At 42.7% G+C, this 11,505-nt stretch overlaps 1 protein-coding gene across 1 annotated transcript in view; it reads left to right on the top strand.

Moving 5' to 3' along the window:
• Positions 1 to 694: 694 nt before the first annotated feature.
• The window catches only part of LOC106815040 (vacuolar protein sorting-associated protein 13A-like), a 64,248-nt gene continuing 53,437 nt past the window's right edge, over positions 695 to 11,505 (top strand). Inside the window, exons 1-2 of the mRNA XM_014819466.1 lie at positions 695 to 778; positions 10,650 to 10,913. Coding sequence (XP_014674952.1) covers positions 10,817 to 10,913 — 97 coding nt within the window. The 5' untranslated portion in view covers positions 695 to 778; positions 10,650 to 10,816. The remainder of the gene's footprint in view (positions 779 to 10,649; positions 10,914 to 11,505) is intronic.

The following is an 11,505-nucleotide window of genomic DNA, read 5'->3' as shown; positions in this document are numbered from 1 at the left end:
CAACACACACACACACAGACGCACACTAACACAGGTACACACACAGTCGTGGCAAGCACGGATACGCATCCACTATGCAACGCTCTGCACACACACACCACGCACCACGGCAACACGCACGCACGACACCACAGCGTCGACCACACACAACGGGTCACACACACAGGACGGTACACACACACACACAGCACACACACACACACACACCACACACAGCACCACACACACGCGCACAATAGCTCACATATATATATATAATCAAGACTCCAAGAGTGCATTACTAGAGAATCTCTTATATGCACTCTTGAGTATATATATACTATTATTATATATATATAATATATATATATATATATTGTATACCGGTATATTATATATATATATTTGCTCTAAGAGATAATATATATACGGTATATATAGTATAATATATAGAGATAATATAATAATTATATAAATATTTAGAGAGATATATCATATAATAATGCTCTAGGACTCTATTTATAGCACTCTTGATATATAATAGCTATTATATATAGTATATATATATATATATATTATATCAAGAGCTCTTGATTATATATATATATCCGCTAATTTGATATCACTCTCCAAACCGCCAAGATGGCGCCCAATCGTAGAACGTGTGGCGGTGCGCACATTTAGCGCTACAAGCGTTGTTGTCTTGTTGCGCTTGTGTTGTTTGCTTGTGTTGTGATGTGTGTTTTGTTTACATCTTATCTCTTAACAGTTTTGCATTGCGAGCAAGCAGGAAACAGCTGTAAGTCGCTCTCTATTGATTAGAGATTGGATCTGCTCGTCTGTCTTGTAAATGTTAGTTCATAGATGATAGCGTTTTGCTCCCGATAGTCTGCACCGGATACCGGGATAGGCTGCATGCACTGATGCAGAGTGCCATCGCTAATTACAAACTATATGGCCAATTTGTGCATCATCTCCTATCCTAATTGAGTGATTACGTAAATATTTGACATTGTGCACCATTTCATGACATATGTAAATCTGATTGAGCCTAAATCTGTTCGTAAAGCCTAGATACAATATGTCAATAATGTAACCCAAACACAGGATAGGGTTAAAAAACTATAATATCCTGTGTAAAAGTGTGTTTGGGTTACATAATATTGTATGATGTATCTACGTAAACCCTAGTCAGCCTAGTGTGGCGGACCATGTCATATAATTTACATAGTGATAGTAAATTAGCCCCACGAATAATTAGCCCCACGAATAATTAGCCCCAGGAATAATAGGTCCATTGATTATGCAATTTTGACGAATGCTAGAGTATCTGGCACCTTAATTGTGTAGTTCATAATTACATTACCTTATAGCCAAACGCGTATTAGTTTGTTCAATACCACTGCTAGTTACATTACAAACAAGAATTGAAATCGGTTGTTGATATGTATCAACGTATCATTTACGTGCCATTTACGTATCATTTTTGTGCGGGCCGTATGTTTTGGACGCCAGATGAAACGAAGGTGTTAGCGGTGTAACCACGGCCACGGACTAAACATGGAAATAGAGTAAAACACACGTACTAATCACGGACGCACGTGGACAGCCCTGATAAAAAGTTCCTTATCACGAGCGTCCATGTTTACGAAATCACTGATTATAGCATTGCATACGGCTAGCGTACCCAAACTTGGAATCTGCACAATCTCGAGATTGGGCAGCGTTTGTGCTGCCCAAACTGCGGATTGGTTAAACCTGATACTGCTAGTTTGGTTGACCAATCTCAAGATTGGGCAAACTGAAAACAGTCGGTGATTCAACAACCGCTCATAGCGAGTGTGGTGTGCGTGGTGCAAACTATAGGAAGAGATTTATTTCATATCTATCCAATTATTTATTATAATCATTTAATATTTATACAAAGGTGCCAAACACATTGAGGAAAGAAGGTATACGACCTTATAGTTATGATATAACATTTGAAATCATAATAATCATATGTTTGTGCAAGCTCTGTTTACCTCTGTTTGCCCAATCTCAAGATTGGTTGCCCAAACTGCAGATGCGCTGAAATTCCAAGTTTGTGCAAGATTCGAAGTTTGGGCACAACACAGCCGAGCATGCGTGCAAAAATGTCCGGTGCACTATAAATCTGTATCACACCCGCTTCGCCGGCAGCGGTTTCACCGTTTGAAACTGTAAACAACAGATTTTTGGACTGCAGATTTCAATTAGACATTTCTTAGTAGCCAGCAGTGATATTGGACAAACTAATACGTGTTTGGCTATAAGGTAATGTAATTATTAACTACACAAGGTGCCAGTTACTCTAGCATTCGTCAACATTGCATAATCAATGGACCTATTATTCCTTTAAGTATCGCGAAAAGGACTCGGGATGTCGAATTTGGGGGTCAAGGGTCAAATGTCAAGATGTTTCATAGAGGGGAATAATTCCCCATAACTTAGCGTATAGAGGAAATACGAATCTGCGGCCAAATCTCAAACGCTTGACCGAATGCTCTAGATATCCGTGTATAGTGTGATGGGAGGAAACCATCACTCAGCGCGAAATTTTGAGGGTCACAGGTCAAAGGTGGCAGTGGTAGGAACAGGTCCCAGATAATCAGACATTTTCTGGAGGACATGGTCTAACGGGCCGAGTGCCAAAACTTTTTGTTTCAGGCGCTGACGCCTAGCCGTTTTGATCACTTTATTGAAAAGGACCTATGAAACTCTACCTTCCGGCTGATATGTCGTAAGAGGAAGTGGTATTATAACCCTTGGAACCCTCAAGAGGAGGTGTTAAACATGGATTTGATGTGACTGTGACTTAGTGTTAACATAAGGATGAACTGCTTTTGCTATAGAAGCACACCTCACGCGCCCGTCACATCCACCTCCCCGCTGCCTCCACGTCCCCCTCTTCCTTCCCCCACCATCCCACACACGCACCACTACACCGCGGCTCGACGCATATCCATGAGAACATGTTAATAATAGCTAAGTCATAAAGCTTACACAGGCTTATCTTTATTACGTACTACCAGTTGGTCATAAGCAAGAGCTATGGATTTTAGGAATCTTATTAGTAGTAATCCTAGATATGAGAGCTCTGAGCGCGAACTACTGCGTGGCAGGAGGGCACAACTTGATCCGTTGGCCAGTGAGTTTATCAGAAAGAATACTTGGCTACAGGACACGTCAGTTGAGCGCTGTCGCTCTGCGCGGATGTTAAATAAAACTGTTATATAGCAGTTCATAACTTGTGTGTGAATAAAAATACTTGGATAAATTGTAGATTTGCACTGTCTAATGCATGTCGTCATCATTTTTAGCTCATCTGAGCATAGGTCAGATGCAGGCTTGTAGCAATCGCTTGCATCGTCGTGTCCGTCCGGGTAGTCCGGTCGTCACGGTCGTCCGCGTCGTCGCGTCAACAGTTAGGCAACAAATCTTAACCGCTCGAAGTAACGGTCACGATATTCGGGTCAGTTTGGGGGGGATACGTCAAAACGGAGTTGGGATATGTCGAAAGCTGGGGGGTCAAACGTCAACGGTAAGAGGGGTAAAAGAAGGCGGGAACATTCCACTCCTTAACTTAGGGAGAGGAAGAAAGACAGAATTGGCGCACAAATCTAAAACGGCTCGCCCTGAGCTCGTGATGTCGGGGATAGCATATGGTAGCGCAAACCACTCACTGGTGGCCGAAAATTGGAGGTCACACGGTCAAAGCGACATGGAAGCACAGGGCAGCATTGTAGATTTTCTGAGGAGATGTCTGACGAGCGATGTGGAAAATTTTTTGTCCTTCAGCGGTGCCTATCATTTTTATGGCTGGATTGTAAAGCGAACCATGAAATCGGCTTTCACTGACGTGCGATAGAGTAAAGTGTCTGATAACCTTTTTGACCGCAAGAGGAGGGTTAAAAGGATTGGTTGAGCGGGTCTTTTAGAGAAGACTTGGGCTGCGGGTTTGCTAGTGAAAATTATACATCGCCGGAGTAGGCAGGCTACAAGGTCACAGGGGGTGAAATATATCAAAAGCTAAATTTGCAGGTTAAAGAAAGGGTGATGCTCTGAAACATCGTATATTTTATATGGCAGTTCTGTAGTGTACAGTATAGTTACAGGAACAGGGGAGTAGATAAGGGGAGAGTTGTACTCAATAAACAAGGAGAATTTCGGCATTTAACGAGCCTTATGAATACCTACGATGTACGACCGCGTAACTATTCCAACTTGAGCTCAAATCGGACACAGTACGATTCGACCCTTAATGGGACCAGAGTTGTTTCCTCGCGTAGTAAACACCACCGCAATCCGGAGTATACAGACTAAAAAATACGACACGATCATTCAATCTTTGTCGCATTAATCAACCGATAGCAAGGCCTCATGCATTCAGACAAAACGCAGCCACGACTTGGCCCGGCAGTGCGCGCGTGCTGGGCTCTCGTGGAATATGGTGGGACGTAGCGGTTTTAGGGGCCATCGCGAGGAGACTTGGACATCGACGCAAATATAGACGCAACGGGCGTCGCGGTGATGAAGCCGGTATGCTGTAGCCTGGAAGCCGTGCCAAGCGGACGCGAGAACATCTGCTCTTGTTTATGTTGCTGTCTCGCTAGAGCGGTAAGGGCGTAAGCATAGAATACATACAGACTTCGCGGTAGTATCTATGGATTAAGCTGACAAATATCAAACATGGCACCGGCGTAAAGAATGATCTAGAAAAAGGACCAGGAAGACGCAAATAAACACAACGAAAGATCGTGAGCTCTGACAGACGCCGGAAATTAAAGAAAAGGGTGTGCTGCGTAAACACGACCGTAGCAGATTAGCAGCTCTTAGAAGCAGGGTTCGAGAAGCAGCGCATCTCGCCAACACGGTGATACGTTCGTGTTGAGTCGGAGCACATAGACAGCTAGAATACAATAATGTAACCAAACCCAACGAGGATAGGGGCCTAATCCTCTTGGGTTTTGATTAGCTGATTGTATCTAATAGACAGCGACCCGATCCCCATTGGCCCCTATCTCTTGGGTGTTGGAGTACTCTATTGTATAATAATAGACAGCGATACCTCACACGTCTGGTGTCTTGCTCGATAAACATGTTTGCTTCTCTATACCCGTGTTGTTTATTTACTATTGATTAAATTTAGTTGATTATTGTCTATTTATTTACATGCACCAGGGACACCTATAGTATAGCCCAACGTGTACGACGCAACTCTGCACCGGAGCGGGAGACCCTACACAGCCACGTATATTGTACGCACGTATTGCAAGCGTACAGTCACGTAGATGGCTTTATACAGCGTCTACTACACGCTGGCTGCAGACCGCAAGCTGCTGCGGATGGGCGTTGGGGGGGGCATCTAGCTGCAATAGCGTCATGGATTAGTCGTCTATAGGATGATGCGTCGACGGGCTCCAAATTCTCAGCGAGGCCACCAAACGCTAGCACGTTCCACAATTCCAACAGAGCCAAAGCAGCGGCACGGCGGGCACGGCGGGCAATCGCTGCTAGCTTTTGACTGAAGTCATACGCGCCGGATTGTCAACGGCTGGATTACGATGCACAAAGATTGGAGCAATCGTGTCGTAGGGTACGTCTGTATCTCCGGATTGCGGGATGCTCTACGAACGGAACAGATCTGGTACGAATAGATGGGACAGTGCTACTGGCTCCGATTTAGACTCAAGTTGAATGAGTTAACCGCCCAGTACGATAAGAGTACCGGCTATGTAAGGTAGTAAATGGAACGAATTTCCTTGCTTTATTGGAGGCACACTCATTCCCTTTATCTAAACTTTTTTTTTCCTGGGGATGTAACTAGTATGACCACTGCCAGTGCAGATGCGTTGGTGTTGCTGGTACTGTGAGGTGTGCCTTTATTGTTGCACGCGCGGGCAGCTCCTCTATGGCGCAGCCCTGGTAGGTTGCGTACGGTAAATGGGTCATGGAGTGCTTACCTACTTCTGTCTCTGAGACTGTATGGCTTGCTACTACATTGATGGGGAGCGTCAGTCTTTTATCTGAAGGACACTTAACGTTACGCGCCACCGCCTGGCGTGGCAACTTTCAATAACGATCCACGACATCTTGGTGAGAAGCTTACCTGATACCTACATGTGCATTCCACTGTGTCGGACGTGTAGAATAGTGAACCATTTGGACTAACAATGGGTTACTAGAATCCCAACCAGCCTCCACCACAGAGTCACCGCAGTAGAGGCTAGTATGAGCCCGCTGTCGCTATGCGGCACTGTGTTTAGCTTGCCTTGACCATCGTCAAGAAATGAGCTATGTGCCAATGGCGTGTCGTCCGTCGTGTCCGTCCTTCCCGGGCCGTCAACATTTGGTAACGGTCACCGATAAACTCGCAAGAACCGCTCTGGACGGACGATGTTTCACAACGGGGCAGACTTAGTTGGTACTCCCTATGAGAGAGGTGTGGTTGAACGGAGAGTTTGCGAGCACGCCGCTTGACACTACATATCGAGCAGGTCCACGTTGTTGCAAGATGGAAATGCACACAGTACGCAGTTAGTTGCAAATGGAGCAGTTTTGCCTCATTTCTCGGTGCATGTGGTATGAATGAGGACTGCCCCACGAAACATATTATCAGGCGGTTTTTGTTTTTTCTCAAACTGATGGCAAACAATTAGCGGGTAGATGTTGACAATGTCAGCATGATAGCATTTCAGTGCGCGACGGGTCCCAACGAATAACTCCCGAGCACACCGCTTCGGACCCACAGGTTGCGGATAATGGCATACAGTTTGGACTCCGCAAATGGAGAAGATGTTGAACGTCCGATTTTGAGGCACCCACGTCCGAACCGGACTTTCGAGCCACGCCCACTTTTTGGCAAAAATGAAAATGGCCATCTAGATTCATTCGATTTTGTTAAATTTACCTACCTACCTACCTACCTACCTACCTAATCATACGGTACCTACGTGTAATATTGTATTTTAAATTCTTCGTTACAGTAAATTGACTGGAATATTTTATTGCTTTTATTTGCGCGATAATCGAAAACCAAAATGGCGATCATTTAGGCTTTTTTCATATCAAAACTAATCCTGAAACAAAACAATGAAATTTATATTAGTATAAAACAGGGAATAAGGACATTTGATCACATTTCGGTCCATCAAAAATGAAACACTTACCAAATTTTAAATATCATCTCCCTCTTCTATCACACCCAAGGTGAGCTATATATTGTCATTGACACTTTCATTTCAGGTTGATAACACTAATGTAATGGTCAAGCTGTGTATATAATATAATACACACTTTCTTATACAGTTTCTTCCATTTCTTTCACACGTGTTCGTTTTCCACCAATCAGTAAACAAATTGAAGCTCTACATTTTAAATAAGATAAAAGTGTCTGTGCATGCTGGCATCATAATGTTTGTTTATTTATTTAGTGCATATAACCTCGCACAGTTGGTACTGCACAGTAGCGTGTGTATACTCCAGGAAACAAGTGAATTGACTTCAGCTTCCATGCTATCTGCCGTGAAAGCACAATACAACTCACTAAGTTATAAAACATAATTAAAATTGTGAATAGTTAATTAATAGCTAAAATTGCATCTATGTTTTTCATTGTGAAGTAGCGGGATAACTGAACAATGTTCCTCGTACAAACAAATGTAACAAACGCTACGACGTTTTAGGATTGGTCTGCATGTGAAACACTAATGTTGCATAATATAGTTGTGGCGTGACATTCTAACAAATATCTTGATTATTCGGCACGATTTCTCGAGACTTTTGCTCGTTGCTCCGATGAGTAGGCAGTGTTAGAGGGTTTCCTGATAATGCGTTTCAGCACTAGAAGCGAAAGCAGCTGATCGCAGCAGGCTGCACTGCTGGTCACCTGACTACGCAATCAATACCGATCTCTTCGTATTGATTTTCGTGGCCGCGCTGGCTGACATTTTAGCTGCATGCGAGGCTGTGCGCAACGTTTTCTAGTTGAGATCCATTTGCGAAGGTGATACTGTTTCTTGTGCTGACCTTCCGTCGGATTCCATGTTGTTGTGAGCGGCATTGCTGTTTGTATTTGTAAAAATGCGTGGAGTATGTGTGTGTACAGGCCTGCGGCGGAGCGGAGGGCTATAGTTCTAGAGCTATACATGTACAGTGTAGCACAACGTAAGTGCTCTTCAAGTTCATTGTCGAATATGATTTTACGTATTTTATTGCATCGGTGATTAAATTTATAATATTAATATTACTGGTTATTGACATTACTATATGGTCGTGGACCAACAATTAGGACTCATCTTGTTAGTTATTTACTTCTTATAGCGCTTTTACTTCAGATAGGGCAATATGCTCATAAAAATGCGTGCGTGATTCAGTCAAAGGGAAGTTCCATACACGATGCTGAGAAGGAGCGGGAGAAGCTTTGAATCTGGGAGTTAATCATAGTTATATAATATATATAGTGTCATATTAATAGGTTATAAATGTTTAACTGTTCAGTCGATCCGGTGGGGTCGAGTTAGCTTAATTTGTAGTAAACTATCGCCCGTTGTGTGTTATACATTTGTGTATGGGCATTCTCGTTTGTCGCTTGCCGCTATGGTCTCGGCTGCGTTAGCTCTGGAACTGTAGCCCTCCGCTCCGCCGCAGACGGCATGCGACGGAGCGCAGAGCTATAGCTCTAGAGCTACGGCTGCGGTTGCTTGTGAGTGTGTGCGTGTGCGTGTGTAGGTAAGTGGTTGGGTGTGTGTGTGTGTGTTCGTGCGTGCGTGCGTGTGTACGTGCACGTACACGTACGTGTCTGTGCGTGTCTATATGTGTGCTTTCGTGTCTGCGGACATGCGCGTCCGTGCATACGTGTGCGTGTATTTGTCTATGTATGTGCGTGCATGCGTGCGTGTTGCCTATATTGATGAGAAGCAAAACAGAAATTAAGCAGATTATATCGAATCAGTAATGGTTATTATTTATGCATACAATTTTACGTAATAATCGATGAATCTCTACAGGTTATAATGGTTTAAGTGTAAAACAATGCGCAGGTAAGTGTCTCACTTGCTTGTAGAAATTGTCATGCATTTAACGAGGCATAGACGTTCGTTCACAGTTCACACATATTAATCTATAGGTCTGAATTACCAGCATCGTTTGCAAAGCTTCCTGTTTAATTACTAGATGCCATGCTGTCAACAGCTGTACATGCTCTCTCCTACTCTAAGTGTAAGGTGTTTGTGTGCGAAGCTAGATCTTCCGTCAATGCTGAGTGTTGCTGATGCGATTTGAATAAGAACAAGAGCTAATAATACATGAATTATTATTAACAGTTGACTATTTATTAACTATATTTATTAATTTTATTTATTAACTATTATTATTAACACATTTTTATATAATTAGCCCTTGATAAGAAGTATATAAGTAATATCAAGAGTAGATAATAACACTAATAGTAATAATAGTGTTATTATTTACTCTTGGTAATATGCTGCCTGCTTCCCCATAGTAGTTTGTTCAGCTTGATCAGCTTGTTGTTACAGCAAATGTTGTACAAGATACACATGTGGATCATGTAGCCACAAGTCGCTGGCTCTCCTAGCAGTGCATGCTTCGGCCGTTTTACATTTGTTGAACCTGGGTAGGGTATTACCTATAAAAGTGTTAGTATACACGTACAATTTTAGAGAAATTTAACAAGAGACAGAAGATTTAAAAATAGACAAATGTAGACCGTGTACCCCAACATCATTTCACGCAGTTTCCTGCCATGCAAGTTGTTGCCACTCGGCTGTTACATCATGGGGTATCTTGCTGGTTTATTTCCGGTTGGCCTATTTAAGGAGACGTGTTATTTACGGACAGATGGGTAGGGTCCAGGAGGGGGTCGTCAGAATTACTCCGGGTGTCATAAAGCACTCTGATAAACATAAACTCCTCAGTCCAAAGACGTACATACATCAAGCTGTGAAAACAGCATGATTGTTGGGATCGTCAGTTCTAAGTAAACACAGCTGGAAATTAAGGCATGTCTGAGAATTTATGGGATGTCACAAATTAGCTTCAGCTTTGAAGGCATGTTGGACCCAACAAGAGCTTAATACCCGGCGCACACGGTGAGATTCATGCTGAGCACGGAGCGTGAGTATCATGCTCAGCATGAATCTCACCGTGTGCGCCGGGCATAAGGCCTGGGGTGAACCGTTATACATTTATATTGTGTACTATTCATGATAGACCTAAAGTACAAATTTGCTACAATGTTTAGTATTGTTTAACATGAAAATTCTCCTGTGATGTAGCATTAACAAATCTGAATGTTGAATAATTTTATCAGATCTCGAAAAATAACTTACACTGACGAAATTTGCGTCCATCTCTCCAATAGACTTCCTCTATCTATCGGAGAGATGGATGAAAATTTCGTCAGTGTAAGTTATTTTTAACTTAATTTGGATCCAACTGAGATAAACTTTATTAGAATGTGAACTATAGAGATCTAATGAAATTATTCAACATTCAGATTTGTTAATGCTACATCACAGGAGAATTTTGAGAACTGAGATCAACTTTATTAGCATGAAATCTGAATGTGTAATAAAATATTAAAATAGTGTGTGTTTTCACTTTCTTTAATTCTTCTGTTTTGTAACTAGTGGCTTCACTGGGGACAGATTAGACTGCTGCACTATGTACTTACATGCATTGAAGACACATGTGGCAATACGCCAGTAGAGGAGAGCCGTGCCAGTCGCCAGTCTCACTTTAGCAGTTGGTCTGGACTTTGGTGATAGGATAAAGCTGCCACAATCGACTCCTAAACATGTTTGAAGGAGTTGTTGCCAGTTTGCTGAACAAGTACCTGGGAAAGTATATCCAGGACTTGGATTCGGAGAATCTCAATGTTGGCATCTTTAGCGGTAAGTGGATCTGTATGATCACCTACAAGTATTACAGTATTTCACGATGAAATGTTTTGCCTAGAATGCGCAAGTTGCATTACCTTCATTTATTTCTGTTCTGAAATCTGAATTTTTGTTAACTTTTTAAGTTCCCTTGGCTGTGCAAGAATACCTCTATAATCTACATGCTACCTTGTCCTTAGCAGACAGCAGTCTGGCTACCTGTCACTCTGCGACACAGCCGGTGCGTGTCTCTTACTGCATTCTGGGTAAACCATGAACATGTTGGCAGCTGCAAGTTACGCAACCTCATTAGCAAAATCAGAGCAGGCATGCTCAATGACTGCAAGCAATCTATGAAAATATATATTTCTTGTCATGCTTGAGACAAGTTTACTGATTGGGCAGCCACGTATAGCAAAGGCTTCTGTTTCCACAGCAGAAACAGGAGTATGGTTAAAAAGCTGGCTATAATGGAGAAAGTGACTAAAAGAGAAGAGAGAGAGAGAGCTAGATGATAGAGAGAGAGAGAGAGAGAGAGAGAGAGAGAGAGAGAGAGAGAGAGAGAGGAGGTAGGAGGGAGCAAGCAAGCGAGCAAGAGAGAGAGAGA

The sequence above is a fragment of the Priapulus caudatus genome, unplaced genomic scaffold, assembly GCF_000485595.1.
Source record: "Priapulus caudatus unplaced genomic scaffold, Priapulus_caudatus-5.0.1 Scaffold1027, whole genome shotgun sequence".
Lineage (NCBI taxonomy): Eukaryota > Metazoa > Priapulida > Priapulimorpha > Priapulimorphida > Priapulidae > Priapulus > Priapulus caudatus.
This window is presented reverse-complemented; position numbering and strand designations above follow the sequence as displayed.